General features: G+C 49.1%; 1 protein-coding gene across 3 annotated transcripts; it reads right to left on the bottom strand.

Moving 5' to 3' along the window:
* On the bottom strand, positions 461–23,687 carry CD34 (CD34 molecule). 3 transcript variants are annotated; one of them, XM_018060790.1, is made up of 8 exons: positions 23,518–23,687; positions 13,506–13,688; positions 12,660–12,919; positions 11,559–11,639; positions 3,368–3,506; positions 3,107–3,159; positions 2,635–2,799; positions 461–2,108 (listed from the first exon to the last, which is right to left on the bottom strand). In XM_018060790.1, the coding sequence occupies exons 1-8, from the start codon at positions 23,594–23,596 to the stop codon at positions 2,094–2,096; spliced, it is 975 nt and encodes a 324-aa protein (XP_017916279.1). In that variant the 5' UTR covers positions 23,597–23,687; the 3' UTR covers positions 461–2,093. The 3 variants fall into 3 exon arrangements, with proteins under 3 accessions (XP_017916279.1, XP_017916278.1, XP_017916277.1); XM_018060789.1 differs by having other exon boundaries at positions 461–1,966; positions 12,660–12,913; XM_018060788.1 differs by having other exon boundaries at positions 461–1,966; positions 23,518–23,685.

The following is a 23,730-nucleotide window of genomic DNA, read 5'->3' as shown; positions in this document are numbered from 1 at the left end:
CTGCTTTCTTAATGCGGAGGTGGAAACCACCCCCTCCAGGGGCGGGCAGCCAGATCTCTTAGAAAGACGTTCCCACACTGTGTCTCACTGTTGTGCCCGGAGCTGGGGGCAGGGATGGGTGACAGCTGAGAGTTCACAGGCCCTGGTTCCTTCCCATGGCCTGGCATCTTTTGCATATGTACCTCTTCTCAGAAGGTGTTCACGAAGGGCATGGCTCCTAAGTCCTGGGCATTCTCTCTGCTTTTCTTTCTGCAACTAGGAGCATCAGCTTCCCTGAGAGCATCCCTGTCCCCCCAGAGAGGGGAGCAGTCAGTAGGCCCAGACGAAAGGTAGCATCCTGGTTGGTACCCTGAGATGGCCAGCCCCACCCCCCACATCCCCGCATGGTCCCCTTAGGTCTCATGGGGAGACCTCTGCTCTGGTCTTCAGACACACCCAGCTGGCACAGAACACAGACAGATGTGTTTCAGTATCACTTTAATTACATTATTTACACACAGCATTTTTCATTCAGAAAAACAAACAAAAAATCCACCCCATCTTCCTATCTCTGGAAAGTTCTATTTCCAACCGTCATTGAAATCAGGATCCCTTTTCACCCTTCTGGAAAAAGAAAAAAAAAAAAAAAACAAGGACCTGGGTCACCTGCAGAAAAGGTGGCTTGTGGTGAGGGTCCTCTGGAGAAGTCCCGGGGCCCTGACCACACGGGGTGCAGAGCGGCTAAAGGGTTCAGGGTTAGGGAGACAGAGACAGAAGGAGTCTGCTGGGAGACTGAGGCCACAGCTCAACCCAGGAGTCAGGGAGAGGCGGGAGGAGGCCATCGAGACAGAGGTGAAGGTCAGAACCTAGCCTCAGAGCAAAAGGCTTCCTTCGAAGCTCACGAGTCAAGAGATCTGGTCCCATGGTCCTGTCCACTCTGACCCACTGGCAGAAAAAGCAGCCCCAGCAGAGGCTCTCCGTGGCCCTACAGAGACCGGGACCAAGCTGTGTGCCCTCACCCCTCTGCCCTTTGAGTGGGAACCCATGTGTCCACATGTATCACCAGGTCAGGTCCTCCAAACACACAGACTCTGGACCTTGTTCTAAAACTTGGAGTCAGGTTCCAGGCTCAGCCAGAAAAGCTGCACAGGCCTCAGTCTACAGAGGTGGCGGTGGGGGGTGGGGGTGATTTACCTGTGGAGCTCAGGGACCTTAGAGAGCAAGAGGGGGGCTGGTGAGTAAACGCTCAGTGCCTCAGAGAGGGGAATGATGGAGATGGGTTAAGACGGCATGATTTTCTGACCGGTCATTACAAAGGGGCAAGTTCGAGGGATTGCTTTGGTGTTCCTAAAGTAGAGAAAGAAAAATACAAGGAAGAAACAGGAAAAGGTAACACCTCTTGGGACGAAATCACAGTCCAGAAAAGCCCCTGCTTTCCCCTGGGAATTCCTATAGTGAGGCAGAGAGGAGGGGGAGGAAAGGGGCCCCTCTGTGGAAGCTGCAAGACCATCTGCCCCCCCACCCACCACCCCCGAGGAGCTTCTCAGCATCTTGGCTGTGCACATCACACCTTTCCTCAGAGTAGCCCAACGGTGGGTGCAGGGAGGTGAATGCGTGGAGGGCAGGAGGGCCCCTTGGCCTGGTACAGGGCGGGCCTCCAGGGATGGCTTCCCTGGGTATGTGCACTGGGAAAGGGGGGATGGTGAGGGGGCGCCGCTCTGGCGCAGAGGCTGCAAGCGCTCAGACCCAGGGAGGGGCTCCTTCCCCGGATCCCTCCCGGCCTCGCCCCTCCCCAGCCACGTCACAGTTCGGTATCAGCTACCACACGTTGTCTCGCTGAATGGCCGTTTCTGGAGGTGGCCTGGCCGGTGCCATTCTCCTGAGCCCCTCGATTCACAATGGCCTTTCCCTGAGCCTCGGGGGAGGCCTCAGAGCCTGAGTTATAGCCCTGGCCTCCACCGTTCTCCACGTAATAAGGGTCTTCGCCCTGGATGGTGTATAAATAAAGGAGCATTATCTCGTAAGCATGGGAGCCAGGCGAGGGGGAGGGAGAGGGGGAGGCGGGGGAGGGGGCTGCAGCTGCGTGTGCAGACTCCTTTCTTCCTGAAGAGCGCTCAGGGTTCCAGCTCCTAGAGGAGAAAGGACAGAGGAGAGGCGCCACACAGTGCCACGGCAGCTCGAGAGCCAACTCGCGCCAGGAACTGGGCCGTCCCCAGAGGAAGCCAGGGGCCAGAGGCCAACAGCCAAACCCTCCCCCAGACCACTTCAAAGGTCGAGTTTCCTTCCACATGTCCCCTTCTTGTGAGTCACTGGGTACCCACGGGCCTTTACTATGCTTGCAAAGAAGTGGCTGCTTTAGCTGCCTGTTCTGGCTTGTACCCAGCTAAACTATCCCAGGGACAACCATAAATCGATGACGCAAACCAGCTATTACCATGGTGAGGGGGGCAGGGCCCCAGTTCATGCCACCCTCCACCATCTACTCCATATTGTTTTGACTCGTCCACAGACACAGTAATGTGCGTGCACACACATTCCTGTGTGAGGGCACAGAAGTACCTCTTCTGGTATTTCTCCTCCCCTTCCGTGACATTCATGGACCTCCCCAGGAGACCTAGCTTCCTCATGTGCTTTGCCCTGGAGCCCAGAACTGACCAGCCTTTCTCCTGCTGGGCTCCAGCTGCGGCGGTTCATCAGGAAATAGCACGTGGTGATCAGGATGGCCAGCAGGATCCCCGAGGTGACCAGTGCAATCAAGGTCTTCCGGGAATAGCTCTGGTGGCTGCTGACATCTTCTTCAGAGATGTCCTGGATGCCCATCTTGAAGAGAAGCCACAGAAAAGTGAGTCTTCCACTTGCGGAACGTGAGTCCTGGAAGAGGAGCTCGGCCCATGCTAGACGCCTCTGTGTGACTCAACACTGAATACACCCAAGAAGACACAGACCTCAGGGGTTTTCTAAACAGGACTTAAGACTGGTATCTCTTCATTAAGCCGAACTGTAAAATTTTGTTTCAAAGATAGAAGGGCGAAGACTGTTGGAGAAGGGCGGAGAGGTAGGAAGGGTAGGTAGGTCTGGAAAATATGATTACTTTCTCCCCTGAGACCCCTCATCTCCACGAACTTACCTCTCTCAGGTCAGACTGGTACCTTTTCAGAAGTCTGATCTTGCTGGAACTTTCTGGAATGAGAAACAGAGTTTGCTGCATCCAGAAGCTCAAACAGCTCCTCCTGCACTGTTCTAGAAGATGCTCTGACAGTGAGGGTAGATCTCAGAGGGTCTTTCCCAGACTCAGCACGGCCCTGCTTGCTGGCACCTCTGCCCTCTGAGCTACAATGCCTGGTTTCTACCCAGCATCCTCTAACCTCAGCACAGACCTGTCCCTTACCTGTCCTGTTGGTCAGGACCAGCAGCAGGCACTGAGGCTTCACCTCAGACTGGGCCAGGAGCAAGGAGCACACCTCGGCCTGTTCCTCCTGACACAGGACTCGGGTCAGCTTCTCTTCATTGTTCTTCTTAAACTCCTCCTGGGACAACAGAGAAGAGTGGTGAGCAGGACATGGGGTTGCTGGTATCCTCTGCACTGTATCTGGAGTCTCAGGCTATAATTTGGATTAAAGTCCCACTGTTACCCTCAAAACAAAAAGAAGCCTTTTTCCCCCCTAAAATTCCAAGTGGAAAAAAAATCTTGCAAACTTCATATGTGCAAAAACACAATAAGAAAAAAAAAACTCCAAAATTTCCCAAGACCAAAAGGTGGTCTTAGCTGGCACTCTATGATGTCAGAGAACAAATTTAGGAACCATTACCTTATTGAAGGATTGCCCATGTAAACCTACACTATCCAAATTAAGTTCAAAAGAAATCACCAATAACACAAAATATTAACAGTGCAATACTGAACTCCGGGAGATGGTGATGGACAGGGAGGCCTGGCGTGCTGTGATTCATGGGGTTGCAAAGAGTCGGACACGACTGAGCGACTGAACTGAACTGAACTGACTGAATACAAAATGAAGATAAAACCCTCTGTTTCAAGCTTATAAGAGGCCCAGATATTGAAAGAAAAGCCAAGGGAGGTGAGGAGTAGAGAAGAAATTTATGACTATAGATGCAATGGGATCCTTGTCCCTTCCCTCTCAGTCTCCAAGGGGTCTCACAGACAGCATGGCTCAAATTCAAGTGGGGCTCTTGTCTAGTCTTCCATTCCCTGTCCCCACCAGAGACACAGAACCCAGTTTTATATGAGGTGGACAGGTCGCTCCAGGTTGCTGGCTGACTGGTCCATGGAGTCAGACGCTTAGACTCAGAAGACAAACTCTGACAATTCTTCAACAGTAAAGTCCCAGGAAAGGGATGAATTAGAAGCCCTGGCTGTTCCCCCCCCCCCCCACCTCAGTCTTCCAGGATTTATTCCAGCAGCCTCCGAAGGGAGTGGCCTGCTCTACCCAGAAAAAGAATCAAAACCAAGACTCTCTCCTCGGTCCGGATGGCAGATGGCGGGGGAGGAAATGCCTGAGCAGCTCTGACAGCTTTCCTGTGAGGGGAAAACTGCTGGGGCGTGTGAGGGGCATCAGAGCTGAGCCTCCGTGGAGGAGAACGCTTCCTGTTTGCGGAGCGGTGCTGCTCCGGGGGCAAGGCCACAGGGCCCTCCCAGCTTGGCAAGCAGCCTGGGTATTTTCCTACTGCTGCGGCCCAAGGCAGTAAAACCCAGGCTCCTTTGCTCCTGCACAAGGCAAGGTCAAGATTGGCCTCACGTCCCAGCTTTCTTCTGCCAGCTGGAATTCGAGGCTTTGGGGAGGCCAGACAGCAGGGCGAGTCCAGCGGGAACCTCAGAAGGTCCCCAAGAGCCAAGCTTACAGAGAGATGAGTCCTCAGGCCACGGCTCCTTCTCCCTTGGGAGAAGGACAGGTGAGGCGGGTCTCCAGGGAAGTCCCAGGAGAGGAGCTCCTCACAACAGCATTCGCTGTGGGGAGTCTGGGCACCGCACCGGATGTGATCAGCAGTCTCCTTCCTATCTGGGCTCGCGTCCCCTCGGACTTGCCTTGCTGCCCGGGAGCACCTTCTGGATGAGGAGGAGGGAAGTCCCGGCCTGGATGACTCTGGGCTCGTGAGCTGTCTCTGGCTGACATGTGTCTCGTTCCCGAGAGAGGCAGGGGGACGGGGCTCCTGGACAATCTAAACAAGTCAAACAAGGAGGCCCCTCCTCGGTGTGCTGAGTCCTATGAAGCTCCGCCTCGATCAGACTCAGCTGTTCCGACAGTGATCAGGACTGCGCGAATCCCTCCGTGCGTGCGTCGTGTGTGTGGTGTGTGCATGGAGCGGGGCTAGCAATGAATTCCACGTGGTCAGAGCTGTTGGTGTGTATGCACGGCCATGAAGATAGATGCCACCGCCTATGTCTCAGGCACTGGTTCTAAGTGCTTTCTGCATGTTGACTCACTTAGGTTTCACACAACTCTGTGAGATGGATACTGTTATTCTCCCCACTTTATAGATGAAGAAACTGAGGCACAAAGAGACTTCACAGTTGACAGAGCTAGTCACATGGTAAGAACCCTAAGAGAGGTACCGTGGACATGTACAGGAGAGCGAGCACACACCTACTTCGGGGTTATCAGAAACATCTCAAAATAGGCCTCACAGAATGGACACACTGTATGCAGGAGAAGCTGGGGAAGGGCCTTGGGAGTGTGGGTGCCACCCTGAGGATGCTCAGGCATGCATGAGCCTGCAGCCTGCACAATACGGGCTGCCCCGGGAATGAAGCATATGGCCTTTCCCCTTGGAATTTCATCCTTCAAGACTCGATTCCACCTCCCCTCCTCAAAGAAGCCAGTCCCCGTGTTCCAGAAGACTGGGTATCCGTCCTTGCTCTGCTATTTACTAGATTCTTTGCAAGTCATACAGCGCATCTGAGTGTGGGGTTCCTCAGCTGAAGACTCAGTAGGGGTGGTGACTGGAGAGCTGGTCTGTGAAGAGTGTCTGACAAGGTGCTTGGAACCAAGTGGGCACGGGATAAATGGCAGCTGTTCTGAAGCAACACCTCCTAGACTGTTCACCTAGAATCTACACGTTGATGTTTAATCACATTCTGCCTTACTGCTATTATCATTTCTCTGTGACTAGACTGTAAGGCTTCTTAGTGGGGGGTGGGGGGATGTGGGTGGACGTTAAATAATTTTGAACCCAGACTGCACGAAGCATAGCACCAGAAAAACAAGAACTCGGTGAACTCCTGTTCATCTTAACGCCCCAAGTGGTTTGACTTCCACACAGGGGCCTCCGCCCCTTGTTTAGTTTCTTGGACTCGATTCAGGGGAATAACAGTAGCCAGCCAGCCTCCCTCCTACTCTGGAATCCAACAGCATCAGTGAATTGTGTTTGAGCCTGGACAGAAGCAGGTGGATCCTGAACAAAGCACAATGCGCCTCCGGATGCTTGAAATAAACATCCTCCCCCAAGAGAGGCTGCAGGCAGGCATCATGGGACAGTGGGCAGGAGGAAGCCACAGCCTCACCATGTTGCTCATGGGAATCAGACTGGTGGACCCCTAACTTCATCAGCTAGCACATAATATTTTATAAAAGCAATTATCATCATCATAATAAAACCACCTAAGTTTTCTAAAGCAGCATTCTCAAACTTTGCAAAGACTCAGCATGTTAAAGAAGCACATTAAATATTGGAGTAGGGGGAGAGAGGGACAGGTATTTTTCTAAACTTGAAGATATTACTCAATCTTAAAACCCTAGGATCAGTCACCTCTCTATCTCCCTTCCTCCCTCTCTCTCAGTATTTTATTGACTTTGGTGTAAGCTTGGCAATGCAGCTAAAATCTCTCTTTTCATATAGAGACTGGAATAATTAAAGGACCCATTACAAGTCACACAGGTGGGCAGCTGACCAAAAGTTAGGGTGTCCCAGATCTCAGGTTCTTTCCAGAAGACACACGGTCTTCATCCGTCCCCCATCTGCAAGTTATTTTTTCTGCATGGAAGCTGATCTTCAGTGTTTGAGCGGAGGGCAAGGAAGACACGGGCTGGGGGACATTATCTGGAGGCAGCCTGCCTCCGACGAAGCCAGTGTGACAGCACAAGGGAGATGTGAGCCAGCTGAGCAAATATCACCCCTGCTCATGAACACACGTGGTTCTAAAGACAGGCAGCTCTGAAAGACAAATTGGAGGGCGAAGGACTTGAACAGAGATTTCTGCAGAGAACATACACAGACGGTCAGTCAGCACATGAAAGGATGCTCAGCCTCATTGATCATTAGGAAATGGCAATCAAATGCACCTCACATCCAGTCAGATGGCTACTATGAAAAAACCGAAAATAAAGAGTGCTGGTGAGGATGAGGAGAAACTGGAACGTCTGTGCCCACTGGTGAGAACAGGAAGTGGTGTAGCTATTGTGGAAGACAGTATGGTGATTCCTCAAAATTTTAAAAATAGAGTTACCATATGATCCAGCAGTTCCATTTCTGGATATATACCAAAAGAAATGAAATAAGAGTGTTGAGATATCTGAGCAAACATGTTCAGAACAGCATTATTAACCATAAGCCAAAAGGGGGAAGCGACCCAAGTGTTCATAGGTGAATGAATGAATAAAATTGGATATGAACATACAATGGAATATTATCCAGCCTTAAAACAGAAAATTCTGACACATGCTACATCAGGGATGACCCTTGAGGACATCAGACTGAGTGATTATATATCAGTCACAAAAAGATAAATACTGTATGATTCCACTCATACAAGGTACCTAGAATAACCAAATTCATAGACACAGAAAGAATAGTGGCTATCAGGGAGAAGGAGGAGGCGGGGGAAAAGGGAAGTTGTTTAGTGGGTGGAGAGCTTCAGTTCTGGAAGATGAAACGAGTTCTAAACGTCGATCACACAACAGGGTGAGTGTACTCAGCAGTACTGAACTGCACACCTAAAATGGTAAAGTTCATGTTATGTATATGTTACCACCATTAAAATGACTCCTTGGTAGATTCCCCTGGATCTGTAGATAATGAGAGAATGAGGGCTTCCCTGGTAGCTCAGCTGGTAAAGAAGGTGGTAAAGAGTCTATCTGCAATGTGGGAGACCTGGGTTTGATCCCTGGCTGGGGAAGATCCCCTGAAGAAGGGAATGGCAACCCACTCCGGTATTCTTGCCTGGAAAATCCCATGGAGGGAGGAGCCTGGCAGGCCCACCAGTCCATGGGGTCGCCAAGAGTCGGATAGGACTGAGCAACTCACGCACGCATAAGGGAATAAAGTAAGCTTACATTCTGAAAACTACGTGGGAAATCACAACCACAGCAAAGTAAATTAGCCTGCCGCTGCAGCAGGGAGGACGAACGTCAGACGTGGGTGACACGCTCTGCAAATAAGGCTCCTGAGATGCAGTAACAGCTGCTTGACAAGAGTATGGGATTACCGTCCTCTGGCTGACACAGGTGACCTCTATCTAGAGGTGAAGCACAGGAGCAAAAGCAGAGTAGCTGGGACAGAAATGTCTGCAGGATGCACGTCCAGGAGGCAGGCCGAGCAATCCCCATAGCAAGAGCTAGGAGACTGGACCCTCACTGTCTACCAGTGGAAAATGAGTGTCTGGAGAGCTGAGAACAATGCTTATTTCTGTTATGGGAACATATTAGATGGAAGGGCATGACAGCGTTACATAAGTACTCGAGGGTGTGATGTCAGGGGGACCCACGTCCTTCATGCTTCTCATTAGGCCTGAGTTTCCCCTCGATGAGAACCAGGGCCATAAGGCCCTCTGACGCCCAAGGTACGAAACCAACATAAGGAAGATGAGGAGGCGCCACACCGCTGTGGGGGAGAGGCTGATTATCAGAGAAGCATGCAGTAGGGCTCATGGAAAAGGAATCTGGGGAACAAGAGCTGTGGCCCAAAACTCTGGAAGAAGGATTGCTGACTGAGGAAAACAGGAGGCAATGCTGCCTGAGGGCTGGGGAAGAAGAACCCCCCAGGAAGACAGGGATCAACCGTGGCGGAAGGAAAAGGAAAAAAAGAAAACCAGCACTGCATAGGTGCTGCTATCGAGTTGATTCATCACGGGCAGCGCAGAAGCCTTCTTTAGGATATTGGAGGAATTACTATCTTTCCACATCCCTACTCGCAGATTCTCCCCAAATTACAGTAGAATGCGGATCTTTTCAGCTGTGGCATAAAGTAGATTAGAGAGTAAAGGCCTCAGAGAGAGAGAGAGACTGCAGCACAGGAAAAGCCGTTATTTCTGGAGTAGCAGTAAGTTTCTGGCACTTATCTGGTACGATGACCCTCGTTAAACGTGAACTTTGAAGAGCAGTGGACAGACATTTAGAATAAATCGTCTGCCATTAGCTCTAAATCGTTTGTATGAAGAATTAGTATTCTGGCACAGAGCACCGCAATGCACAGGAAAATAAGTGCTCAGCCAAGATAATACAGAGAGAGAGAGAAGATGATCATTTCTCTTGGCTATAATTAGCAAACTGTTGGGCAAAAAAAAAAATGTTTTTTTTTAAATGAGTAGAGTTGAAAATCAGCATCAGAAACACACAGAATCTTAACGTGGACACCCTGTATATTCATGCTTAACTATTCTACAAATTGCAGTTAGCTATTCCCATTGCGTGAACCTATGTCTTCCAAATTTTTGTTGTTTTTTAAAATTGTAAGTTAAATAATTTTCTTAGGTATAATTTTAGAAGACCTGTGAGTTAGAATGACCCACCTGATAATCACAAGATACCAACAGTCAAAATGGACAAAAACAAGTAACCTAACACCCTCTATAGACTACAGTATATACCCAGACTCTTTCCAAAATACATGCATGTCACATGTCATATGTATGGTTCCCTGAAATGGATTCCCAACTTGTAAGAACATGCTTTTTTTCTGGAAGTAAATATCATTCTTCCTATCATTCTTTCTTTCATCCAGGAAATTGTTACTGTCAGGAAACTGGATTTACTGAAACAAAGCAAGGAGATCTGCTATCATCATTAAAAATTAATACAGTGCAGAACAGTTTGCCACGTGATAAGACAGGAAGTGGCAACAAGAGGCATAGCTACTGAAAAGAAAGACGAAAGCAACATATTATGAGAAATGCCATGAAGGTTTACCTTAAAAATGAAAAATAATCATTAAAAAAAATCTCCTGGAATTAATAAGCATGTTGAAGAAAATGGCTAGACCCAAGATAAATATGAAAAACTCAATGAACTTTCTAATATACAAGAAATAATCAACTGGAATATATCGTGGAAAATCTATATAATAAGTCTTAAGAAATCCATAAAACCTGTAACATTTTAAAAATTAAAAAAATAAAAAGACACAGAACAATACCAGAGGAAAAATCAGAAAAATATGGTGAGATTTTAGAGCAGTTCCAATTAAAATTTTAATGGTTTTGTGGGGTTTTTTGACTTGCTGTTTCTAAAATTCTTCTAAAAAAATAGATGAAAAATGCCTTATACACAGGTCTTTGTATAGCAAAGACCTGCTTGGCTAGATCTTGAAAGTGTTGATGTATAACACTATAAGGGCTTCCCTGGAAGCTCAGCTGGTAAAGAAGCCACCTCCAGTGCAGGAGACCCCGGTCCAATTCCTGGGTTGGGAAGATCCCCAGGAGAAGGGATAGGCTACCCACTCCAGTATTCTTGGGCTTCCCTGCTGGTTCAGGCAGTAAAGAATCCTGCAATGTGGGAGACCTGGGGTCGATCCCTGGGTTGGGAAGATCCCCTGAAGAAGGGCATGCACCCCACTCCAGTACTCTTGCCTGGAGAATCCCATGAACAGAGGAGCCTGGCAGGCTGCAGTCCATGGGGTCAACGAGTCAGACATGACTGAGCAACTAAGCACAGCAGAGGGCACAGAAAAACTTAATACAAACTAAAGGAAGAATCCCAGGCAATAAAGGAGAGAATCACTGAAAAAATAATGCTAGGGGAACTGGTTATATGGAGAATGAAGCATTTACAGCAAAAAATTCTCTCTATATTAAAGAGTTATATGAAAATAATAATAAATTGATTTTTTAGGTGACTATATTTCCTGAAAGACTTTCTTAACATAAAACCAACCTAAATCGGACTATATATTACAATATGCATGTGTGCGTGCTCAGTCATATCCAGCTATTGGCAACCCCATGGACTGTAGCCCGCCAGGCCCCTCGGTCCATGGGATTTTCCAGACAAGAATACTGGGGTGGGCTGCCATTCCCTCCTCCAGGGGAATCTGCCCAACCCAGGGATGGAACCCATGTCTCCTGCACTGACAAGCAGGTTCTTAACCCCTGAGTCACCTGAGAAGCTTATACAGTACAACAGAGGAGGGGGGAAAGAAAACTTAAACAAAACCATCTTTGCCTTCTTTGTCCACCAGATGGGGCCTCTTACTCCCTAAATCCAAAGCTCAATATTCAAAGCAGCCTGTCCATGTTAAACTGCCCCTGCCTCCACCCAACTCGCTCCTTCCAAGACTCACCTTAAGGAGGTTCAGAAGTAATTTCGGGAGGAGAGGGAGGGGGACGGAATGGGCAGAGGGGTTTGACTTACACAGTTGGAGGTCTCATTTAGCTTCAGGCAGATGCTGTGGGCCAATTTCACTTCTTTGACTCTGGAACATTTTATTTCAGTCTGTATTTTTTTAAAAAAAGTAAATAAGTCAGCATCATTTCTTCCCTACCTCTTTTCTGGTTTGATTTTATGACATAGGTTTTAAAGCGGTTTCAAAAAAAAAAAAAAAGAAATTTAAACATGTTGTTAGGAGACTAGAAAGTTATAAGACACACTCTTCTTTCACCTCACTTCTTAACACATCGGATAGTCAAAACTTTAGTTACTAGCCTGGGCTTGCAGGCAAGTAGCTATTTGCAATCTTGGTAAACATTGGCTTGAATGCTGCCCATATGGACAAGGGTAGGATCTTTCCCCTTGGAGCTGTTTTCCCTCCAGCGAATTACACACTTGCAGGGGAACAGATAATGAGGGGGCCAGGCAGACTCTGGTGACACTCATTTTACTTCTGGGCCCTGGGACTCTCCAGATTTCTATTCTGGTTCCCTTAAAAACAGAAACCAGGCAGGTCTCCCATGCCTGCTGGCAGGCTCCATGCCCTCACATTTTCGACTCTTCCTGCTGAAAGTTGCTGATAGCCACAAGCCCCAAGACTGAACAAGGCAGAGTGAGCTTAACACCCCCAGTCTTCTTAGCTCCTCACTGCCTCTCTACACCTGCTATACCACCAAACCCTCTGGCAGAAAGGAAACAGTATTTGCCCTAAACATTTTGGGAAAAGCAGCACCATTAAATGCAAGATAGTTTCCAAATATGCCCAAAGGAGAGGGGTACCTTGGTCCATGCCTAGACCAAGAGGTATAAGAAAGAACCACCAAGGCTTGGATGGATTCCTGAGAATCCTCTTCACTCTCTACTCTCTGAAAACATTATACCCATGGCACAGATCAGTCTTGCCACCAAACCCTCCCCTTTCCCTCCCCTTTCAGCAATCTTTAAGCTGCATATTTCTCATGTGAACTCCTATATGATCAAAATTCATTGGTTTGGATAAGCAGAGGTTAAGGGGAAGGGAGAGAGCTTGCTTGCATAGATATGAAGTCAGGGGGTAATCTGTCATTTTTAGCCCAGTTCACCCACCTTGAGGATATTTTGGGTAGGAGAAAATGATGGAGAGGTATTAATGGAAGAAGTCACAGGGCTGGTACTATTGTATAGGGAATCCGAAATATTTCCAGGAAACGTGCTGGGCTGCAGAGTCGCCTCTGAAGTCGCAAAGCTGATGAGGGTAGAAGATGCCGTGGTGGCTAAAGAGGTCTGTGGTTGGACAGAAGAGTTCACGGCTCCAGAGGCTGGGAGGGTCTCAGAGGCAGACGTGAAATTGACTGTAGACGCTGGAACTGACCAGTACACAGTGTGAACACATGCACAACGGCATAAACACACAGCAGACACACAAACACATCTCAGTTCATTCTCATAGGCTCGGACTTCAACCCAGAAAAGGGAATCTGGGGAGTTAAAAATTACTTCACGTCCTAACCCTTGGCAACTCATTTCCAGCCAGCTGTTGAAACCATAGCTATAATCTAGATGTGTTAGAAATGCCCTCCAAGACGCTGAAACTGAATGTTGAAACTGGTACCTTAGAGACACCAAAGACCCCCAATTTGTACGTGGTTTGCTTTCCTTAGAAAAGACCATAGATTCTTCTTTATCACTAAGCTGGACTCAGGAGTACAAGGAGAATTACTGATCAGAACGAGCAGCCCAGACATTGACTGGAGAAAGCTGTCACTACAGGAAGACTTGTCTAGAACATACTTCAGGGTTCCCTAAGCATGATACTCCAGCCATTATTAAAAGGAGCTTGTATGTTTCCATCTGTGGGGGAACATAGAGGACAGAGGTGGTTTGCAAATATCCTAATGCTTCACCCAAGTGCCAGTAGCATCCTTCTGGGGGCTTGAGATGAGAAATCTTTACCTGAGGTGACTGCTGTGGTCCCATTGCTGTCCTGAGAGACATTGTAGAGGCTGGTGCTTCTAAAAGTACTTGAGTTCATGCTTTTCCAGTAGGACGTAGTTGTAGGGACAGGTGAAGATATTCCTGGGTTGGATGACACTGTGGCATTACCAGTTACGGCTGTATTTGTGAATTCCATAGAGGCTACAGAGAAACAAAGAAGAGATATCAGAGTGCAGATAGTCCTGAAGCCTCATAGCATCACCTGATTCAGTTTCTTGACATTAGGGAGAATCCATCTAGAACATCCCCTGGCAACAGAGCAGAACAAAGACCCCCTCCTGGACAGATGACTAATTTCCCACTAGATTTTTTCCCAAGGAAACAGAGAAAGAAAAGTTTGCATGCACCAAGCATCTAGCATAGTCTTATTTATAGGAAGGAAAAGTGGCAAGCAACTGAATGAGTCACAACAGGGTGAATGTTATATGCACTCAGCATACCGTAATCACTACAAACGAAAGTATGCCACAATTATAGCAGCACGAGAATATGAGGCAACGCTCATAATAGGCTAAGTAAAATAGAAAAATTTCAAATTACACCTGAATAAGTATTGCCAAGATCTAAAATGTGGGAAAAGATGCGCTTCTATTTCCTTTTGAATGTATCCTTCTCTCCATTCAATTTATTAACTCGGAATAACCACTAGATTCACACCGTCTCTATGCAATCCTTTAAAAAATCTTCTTTCCTTCGTAGATTGCCCCATTACCCAAATCCTTTCATTCTCTCCCTCAGGGCCTTAAAACCTATTCTTTTTTTTTTTTTTTTTTTAATTGAGGAACTGTGGCTCACAAGCCCAAGATTCCTTTTGGGAAACTCTGACCTAGGAATCTAGCTGATGGACTAGAGAGCATATGACTTGGTTTCTTATCAAACGCTGTGGGGACAGACAGCTGGGTTCTGGATCTGCCAAAAATTCGATAATTTAATGTGTGTGTATATTAATTTTTAAATGAGGGTCTTTTCTTATTTGGATTGTTGGGGAAATCAACGAGATAACAAATGCTATAGTATAATGTTTCCAGAAGCAGTTATTCTCTGAAACTTTTCCTGCAGGTTCTTAACCCTCCCATGTTCCCTGTGGTGCCCAGCAGCGCTATCCTCAGATCCAGGAAGGAAAAGCTACCTGTATGGACCCTGCGCTTAAGAGCCTACACACTGTTCCTTCTCCTGCCCTCCCTGTTCCCAAAATGTGAGGAGTCCATGGGGCCAACAGAGGGGCACACTCTCTTCTAGATCGTGCGTTGGGACCAGAACTTCTTGCCCAAATGGCTCTTTGCTTACTGGAGGACCTGCATGGGTCTCTTCTCCATCCTTCCAAGGGTGAACTGCAGCTCCAGTGAATATTCTACAAGCTCAAGGCCACCAGTGTGCAGGGAAAAGGCAAGAGCTCAAGCATGTGGGTGGGGTGCCCCTTGCCTGCACGCACGGTCCCTTACAGTGTGGATCAGAGCCCTGGGTAAGAGGAAGAGAAGAGGGTGGGCAAAGGCCGAGGACCATCTCTTCCTGCTAAGCCCCCCTGTGACACTGACCCCCAAGGCTCTGAGAGTCTTAAATTCAAATCTGGCCTTCCAGGTGGCCAAGAAGGTACATTTTTAAGAAGATAGAAGATACTTTATTTACAAGTTCGTTGGCCTGATTTATAACTTGAAGTATTTAGACATATAATATATGGGATATGGGTCTCTACTGTATTCTTGGCTTGAGCCCTGGAAACAATTAGAGGTAGACTTGGCATCCAGAGCTCACACCCAGCAATACTATCCTCAAGGAAAGGCCCCCCGGGGTCTCAGGGCACCCTAAAGCTTGTCTCTAACTTTTCTGATTGAGATCTGGGTCTGTGCTTTTCAGAGGTTTCCAGGTAAAAGCAGTGCAGAAGAACACCTCTTCTTTTCCGCAGCCTCAAGGCAGCAGTTAGGCAATGGTTTCAAGGCAATGAATTTTCTCCCAAAGGTGGGGTCAAGTCTCACTCTCCGTCATCCACCTCTCTTCCCAGCCTGCTGCAGGCTGGCTGGTACTCCTGCTGAGTACAAAGGACCTATCTGAAAATGATGGGGCACAAGAGGAGAACATGTGGTATTACTATTTCCATTTCAGAGATAAGAACCTGGATCACCAAGGTTTCAGCCAAGGGGGAACGCTGTCATTCATGCAGGGCAAGGAGCCATGGGGCGCCCGAGGTTTAGCTGACCCTTGAGTAGAAGCAGCAACAGGGTCCGGGGGTCCAAACTGCTAAGGATCAGGATGCATCCTCCACACTTAGGAGAGAAAAGGATGGGCTTCTCGCTGGCTGGGGTTGGGGGCAGGAGGGATGAATCTCTCAAAATAAAATAGATGGGGAAGCAGACCCAGTGGTTTTGCCCTTAAATCAGTCCCTCTCGTCCTCTGTCATCCCCTTCTGCTGCTGTTTTCTATCTTTCCCAGGGGGCCACAGAGGAGGAGACAGTTGGATGGCATCACTGACTCCATGGACATGAGTTTGAGCAAGCTCCAGGAGACAGTGAAGGACAGGGAAGCCTGGCGTGCTGCAGTCCACGGGGTCGCAAAGAGTCGGCCATGACTGAGTGACTGAACAACAATAAGTCCCTCTCAGCAATCTGACCCGAAGGTCTAAGTTCAGTGCAGGGGGCAGGTGGTGGGAACATTTGGACACTGAACTGAAGGACCATCCTCCCAAGGTTACCATTCCAAAGCACCACTGGCGTTCCCCCTTGACATCCCTCCTGCCCACCCTGTCTTTCTTCTTCCCTCCAGGACACCGATTCTTGGGAATCCCATCTGGCCCAGCCTGGCCCAGCCCTCTGCTCTCCGCAACAAAATCTGGGCCTGGCTGAGGTTACATCATGCTTTTGAACCCCCTCCCCCGGGGCCTCCTTCACCCAGACAAACAGTTTTGAACTTTTCCAGATGTGAAGAGAGACCCACTGCCCGTTCTGAGCACAGAGGTGGCTGTTCCAGAGGAGTGAAGCAACCCAGCACCCCAGCCAGCTCCTGAGCCACGGGGGTCAGGCTCCCGGCTGGGGCTGCCTCCTCCCACACCCCCCTGCCCCTCTGCTAAGAATGGACGAACAGGTTGCAGGATCTGTCTGCAAAGAGGAGGGAACCCCAACCGCAGATTCACATCCCTGAGCCTAGGCGGAGTGGGGAAGCCCGTGAGACCCTTGAAAGACAAGACAAAGAGGGTAGGCAGGAGGGCAAGGCTGAGCAATGGGGTATGTATGAGCTGGTGCAGGGCAAGGCGACCCCTTGGCAGAGCCCTGGGGGCTGATCCTGACCTAGGCGCCGCGCCTGGAGACTGTCGGTGAGGAGGGCTCTTGTTTTCACAGCCTCTAGGGCTCCCTCTCTAGTGCTCCCATGAAGAGATGGGTCTTGGAGGAACGCAATCAAGACCGGCCACAGGTCTGTATTTATCCTGTCTTCCCCGACATGCCCCTGGCGTTAGACCATCCAAGGCGGATCTTTCTCTATCTCAGCTTCTCATCCCCAACTGCATGTGGAAGTCATAGCAGCCTCCCAGCCAGAGCCAAGAGATGGTCGATGAAGCTTCTACCCCGTTTCACTCTAGGAACTGGAGGAACGGCCCTTACCCCAACCCAACAGAGCACTATGCCACAAGTTAAACCTGAGCGAATGCCTGTCTTCTGCTGTTCACCTCTCAGTCCATCTGTATTAGCTGTGTCTCCTGAAGCACACTATGTGCCCCTACCTACCCTACTTGATCTCAGCCCGTGAACTCGGGATAAAAGGAGACAAGGGCTTGAGCAGTTAGAGACATGAGGATTCCAAGAAGCCAAAGAGATGTCATGAAATTCATGTTGTAAACGTCATGCATTTAACCACAGGTACGTATTTCAGAGGCAATTAGTCTTGTTTGACACAGAATCCTAACAAACGTCTTGATCTGCTATCCTAGTCAAAGCTAAAAATTAGTAAGAGACTACTAGAAGCGAACAACAAGGCAAAGCAACAGCTGAAAATGAAGAAACAGCAATAAATTAAAACCAGACATGAGCATTAAAACCCACACTAGTCTGGAACCATTTGTGGTCAGAGTAAATAAAAAATACACACTTTCGTAAGTATTCACACTCAATGGACATGAACCTGAGCAAACTCCAGGAGATAGTGAAGGACAGGGAAGCCTGGCTTGCTGCATTCCATGGGGTCGCAAAGAGTTGGACATGACTTATCGACTGAACAACAACGAGAATTAACAATGGCACTGAGTTGCACCATAACCAGATTATTTTCCTGATACATCTAAGTCTGAAGGTTAAAGCCCTTTTTTCCCCAATACACCGAGAAAGCAGAAACGTATGTAATAGGTTTTTAAAAGATTTCTACCTACAATTAACATATTGGAAATTCTTTTAAACTTTAAAGGGCATTTACAAATCTTCAGAGATCCAGAAAGCTCTGCTATCTAAATTACTAAATTCCTGTACTTTAAGAAATGTTTTTTCCCCGTTATTTGGTCTTGTTTTTCACAGCCCTCTGAGTTGTAGTGGTGCTGTTTTTTCTCTTTTGCTGGTTCTGTTAGCCAGTCAGCCCCATTCTGCCCACACTTTCAGGTTCTAGCACCTGGCCTGAGAGCAGTTTCCTGGAGGAGATCTTGGATCTCTCAGATGCAGACCTGGGAAGAAGGAACAAGCAGGCTCTGCTGGAACCCCACAGCCTGCATTGATGGCTGATGAGAAGACAGGGGAGCCCCAGAACAGAGAGCTCAGACTCTGTAATTGGACTGTGTTGAAAGGTTCCTCTACCAAGTTCTAACTTCATGACCACAGGAAGCTTCTTCCCCTTTCTATACCTTACCTGTAAAAGAGAGATAAAAACAGCCCCTTCCTCCTTGCTCTTTGGAGGAATAAAGGCGACAGGAGGTGTAAAGCAGTTGCCTATCTGCTAAATGATTATCTTTAAGACAAAGGACAGGTCCCTTTTCTCCTGCTTCTAGGAGACGTTAAGACATATATCTGCATGACTTATCTGGCAGAAGACCATATACACTGTTTCCTGAGTGTAGGTCTTGTCACCTCAGTTACATTGCAGATTTCCTGAGTGCTGGAACCCTCTCTCAGACTTATTTTTAAATCAAGGCGCTGAACACAATCCTGAGTTCACAATATGCACTTGGGTTGAATAGCAACTGCATCAGGCGTGTTCACACTGACCACTTCTCTGTATTGATAGAACCATCTCATTCAATGCTATAAGAGGAAATTAATTTAATTAAGGAAATGCCCTTGAGAGGATAATCCGAATTAGGAAAGTTCTAGAAACTAAGTCATATGGCTGAGGGCTTAGTGTTATTTCATCTAGATCAATAGTTGATGCTTGGTGCTGGTGGACCAAATCTGACCCACGGGTTGTGTGTTGTTTGGCCAGTGAGCTAAGAATGGCTTCTACAGGTTTAGAGTGTTGTAAAATAAAACAATGTAAAATATGTGTCAGAGACCACATATGGACTCCAGAGCCTAAAATATTTACTATCTGGCCCTTTACAGAAAAAAAAAAAAAAAAAAAAAAACTTCACTGATCTTTGATCCAGACAGGAAGAATTTGAGGAGAGAGAATAAACAATCTTCTTCAGGATTCATTTCACTTATTCATTCATTCTTAATTTTCCAAAGTACCAGTGATGTGCAGAGGACCAGACTCAGCACTTTGGGGAGCACAAATGAACACCTTTCTACTGTTCGGTGTTAGTGTCACTAGAATTTAAATAAATCCCTGTCCTCAAGGAATTTGTAATCTCATAGGGCAGACTAGAAAGGTTGTTAAGGATTGTCCTGAAGAAAGATCAGATTTAATTCTATGAGAGTTCAAGGAATAGAATTACAATCAATGACTAGAAGTTACAGAAAGGCTAGTTCCACTGCAATACCAAAAAAAAAAAGCTAATAATCATAAGATTTTTCTTTAATAGAATAAACGACTCTGGGAGACAACAAGGTACCCGTGTGTTCCTGGAGCATTCAGGAAGCCTCCACGCTATGGGTCTCGGCGGGTTTGGGTCATGTGTGACTGGATCAAAGTTTTAGGCTGATGCCTTCCTGTCTGTGCTACAGAGGCTAAGCTGAGGTGTGAGCACAAACCGAGTCTGTGGCCTGAGCGTTCCCAGGGTTCTGAGACTCCCCTTTAATGCTCAAATAGCACATCTTGGACCCCTATCCACTTCCTGGGGAACCCTAATACTGTGAGCTCTCTCAGGGGGCCTACACTTCTCCCGGTCACCTCTTCCTCTGCTTTCATCATTTCCAGGAACCCCTATTTTATAGCTCTGAGCTCAGGCTTCTACACTGCTGTACCATGGGCTTACCAAATACCCGTTCCTTGATTCCCCCTACCCAGAGCAGCACTAACAGTGCTGTAAGGCCAGTGTGAACTGACTGAAGGTTTAAGATCATGCAGGGAGATTACAGCACAACCCAGAAGAGACAACAGCATAATCTTGAAATACCTGGCATTCCCGTGCTAAACAGCTGGGCCACACCATAAGGAATTCTCCCAGGCAGGTCTTTTCCACCCTGCACTCACTACCATTCCCCTATTGCTCCAAGCACTTCCCTCCTCTCTCTATGCTTTCCTGGGCTCGGAGTCCTTTTAGCCTTTTGTCTCTTGGGTTCATCAAATACAAAGTTCCGCTTTATTTTATCACGCTCAGCAATTCAACTTCCTGTCTGTGCGAGGGTCCGGGTTTTCTCAACCAAAGACGCATTAAGGCATTTTCTTAAACAATGGAGCGGGCTACCTAGAGATGGTGCTCTCCAGGAAGGTAGCAGGGGTGGATTCTTTGCAGTTTTTTTCCCTCTTAAATCAGAAGCAGACTTCCCAGTGAAGCCAGAGGCCTTTTCCTTTATGTCCAAAGGGAAGTGATTCATTCTAGCAGGCTTTAGGGTGTATGTCCTGGGACGCCGCACACCCTGCTATATACCCCTCCTCATTTCTAGCACATTCTCCCAAGACACATGCATCTTCCTCCTTAGCAAAGTCGAGGGCCCTTGAGACTAAAAAGTGTAGACACTGTGTTTTTATTTCTTAGCTGAGGAAGGAAGAGAATGTTCTCATTAGGAAAGTCAAAGCCCAGAAAAATATGGAAATTCTGCCCTGGCAACTCTGAGCATTTTCTTTTGGAAGATGGTGTTTTATTCCTTTTCCATACCTTCAGATTTTCAGTTCCCCACACTCGGGGCCATTTAGTGACATCCAGCAAAGTCAATGGGAGAGGGAGACCCAGGCACCCTCAGGGTGGAGCCGGGTAACCACCCCGCCATGATTGCAGGCCTGTGCCCTCCCGCCCAAGGAGCTAAAGGAAATTGGGCAGCGAGGTGGTAAGAAGTAGAATTGTTGCTCCTTTGGATTTGCTTTTGTAAGAGTGCTAGGCTTGAGTTTATCTGCTGCAGTGTGGTCCTTCTGGCCCTGAGCTTTGGAAGACAAGGACTCTTCCAAAGGAGATGAGGACTAGTGAACACAGAGGCCCAGGAGGTGGAGCCAAAGGGATGAGAAAAAGATGCCCAGGCTCCATTTATCAGTCAAACAGGAACGCGGAGGGAAACCTGCATTTGCAAAGGCAGTGCCAGCTGGGCCGGCCCTAGGAGGGGGAGCGCTGGGGACCACGGAATGAGTCAGAGGTCCCAAGGCTGCTCCATCTTGGTCTCCATGTGGCAGCGAGTCAAGGGTGGAGTCTCTCCCCTCCGGAAAATATCTGATAAAATTCTTTTCCCTTTTCTTTTTTCCCCTCTTACACACAGCCGCAGACAGGATATGGGTGTGGGGTCAGCAGGCACGAAGGACCCAGAGGAAGAAGAGGAATGTGAAGGGTGGGACGCACTGGACAAAGAGGAAAGACAGGCCTGGAGGGCTTGGGGGAAACAGATCCCCTGGGCCTGACAAGTGGGCTTCCCTAATTACCTGCAAGGTTTCTCCTCCCAGCTGGAGGTGTGATTCTGGTCACATACACGCAGGTCAGACCCCACCCTGCCTCTGCTCACCCCACAGAGTAACCCTGTCTCCAACAGAGAAAGTCCGCTCTGGTTCAAGCCCGGAACAGCTTCTCACAGGAACGGAAAACTGACCTTCCCAGAACAAAGCTCCGGGACAGGAGAAAACTCCAGGCCTCCCTTCTGTGGGTGCCCTAAAGTTCACGGTAACCATACCACAGAATTTCTGCAATGTCCCTTGGTTAGCATTTCAGGTATAGCCACTCATTTCATCTACCCCACAATACATCAGAAAATGATTCCTGGTATTAAATAAAAACAAACCCCAGAAAGCTCTTGGGGAAGGCATAAAGCTACAAATTGGCCTGAGCAGTGGGGCAAGACTGAGCGGAGGCACTCAGGCTCCATTGCTCATCCCCAAAGAGGACACGCTGAAATTCTCTGTGTGTCTGCCCAGGGTTCTGCAGAGGTTAAATCACTTTCGCGTCCCCTCCACTGCAGGCCAAGGCGAGACTGAGACTGGCCAGCTGAGGAAATAAGAAAAGGGTGGGCCTCACTCGGCCGAGGACCAGGTCATCATGAGCTGTGAAGCCAAAGGAGCCTGGAGCATCGGTTAGGAATCCGAGCTGCCGGTCAACTCAGCTCGTTGTGAGGTACAGACAGCCCCCAAGGCCGTTCCCCCATTCTAGAGCTTCAACATCTTAGCAACAGCTTTTTTCCCGGCCCCAAACAGCACGTCTGGGTCCACCAAACAAGTCAACCCAGAGCCTAACAGAGCTTCCCCCGGCCTGGAGTCTCTCTCCAACTGGGTGGGCCCAAAGGGAGAGGCCTGGCTGGCTGACCCAGGTCACTCAGAGGGGTGGTGGGGCCGTGGTGGGTGGCTTTTAGGATGCAGTTAAGACTAGGGAATTGGGAGCCCTGGAGCCTGGAAGCAGAACCTGGAGCTAACAAGAGAATAATATATAATATTTAAATTCATCTGAGCTCCATGAGATGAGACCGAGAGTGTTATCCCCAAATGAAAGCAATTACGAATATTGATTGCATGCCTACCAATTTTTTTCTTTTCAACAGAAATGACAGCAAGAGCTTAAGAAGTATCCAGGCCTGCCTGGATAAGCAAAGGAGTGTACCCCAGTCTGCAGCTCTGTCCACTGGTTAGAACTTGGAGAATAGGGCACGGAAAGGAACCCCCCCCCCACAATGCAACGAGCTTGAATTTGTGCCGGGGTGAGCGGTTGTGATGGGGAGAGAGGAAGGCAGAGTACAGAGCAAATTCCATTCACCGGTCCCTTCTCTCCAGGGAAGCAGGTGTGGATGCCCAGAGAAGGAGTCTTAACCTAGCTTTCCCATCTTAAATGCACTCTCACGGGCTCTTCTTCACTGCAAACTCCTCCTGTCACCTAGCTTAGCCTACCGCCCTGGCCTCTGGACCTCGGACCGGGCCTCACCCCAAGCGGGCTTGGCTCCCATTGCTTGAAGGTTCAGTTCTGGCTCCCCGTGTCCGGGTGGTACGTGGGCGCCAGCGCTCCCTTCCCAGCAACCGGCTCGGCTGCCGCTCGCTTTCTAAACCAACCATCAGCTACAAACTTTTCCTTTCCTTTCCTTTTCTTCTCTCCTCCCCTCTCCCGGGTTCTGGCTCCAGCTCTGCGCTCCGCGCACCTTTGGCATCTCCAGAGCGCTTTATTTCAGAGAAGAGTCTCCCGGCCTGACTCCGGGAGGCCTGGGGCGCGCCGCCCGGTTTACACCTGGGCTACACTCAGGGGGTCCCCTTCCCGTCGCGTCCCACCCCCACCGACTCCCAGGTGAGGGGCCGGTCCCCACCGGGCTCTGTTGGAGCGGCCTCAGTCCCACCAAGCCAGGAGCTGCGGCAGTGGGCGTGGGCGCGGGGAGTGGGGCGGGGGGTCCCCGGGGCGGGGGTCCCCCTGGTTCCGCGGTCGCCTCCACCCGCCGCGCTCTGCCCCCGGGAGAGCGCCGACCCTCCCGGCCGCCCAGCCGGGCGGGCCGGGCGCGCGGCCCGTACTCACGCAGCAGACTCAGCAGGCAGAGCGCGGTCCAGCCCCGCGCCATCCCGCGCCCCGCGCGCGCGCCCCTGCGGCCCAGCATCGTTCCCGCGGCGCCCCCGGAGAGATGCGCAGAGCGCGAGACACTGCCTGGCCCGGCCGGGACGCGCGGCTCCCCGCCCCTCCGCCCGAGCGTGGGGTGGGCGAAACGCGCTTTTTCCCCTCCCCTCCCTCTTC

Source organism: Capra hircus, chromosome 16 (assembly GCF_001704415.2).
Source record: "Capra hircus breed San Clemente chromosome 16, ASM170441v1, whole genome shotgun sequence".
Classification (NCBI taxonomy): Eukaryota; Metazoa; Chordata; class Mammalia; order Artiodactyla; family Bovidae; genus Capra; species Capra hircus.
Note: the sequence above shows the minus strand (reverse complement) of the source record. Positions and strands in the feature narration are given on the sequence as shown.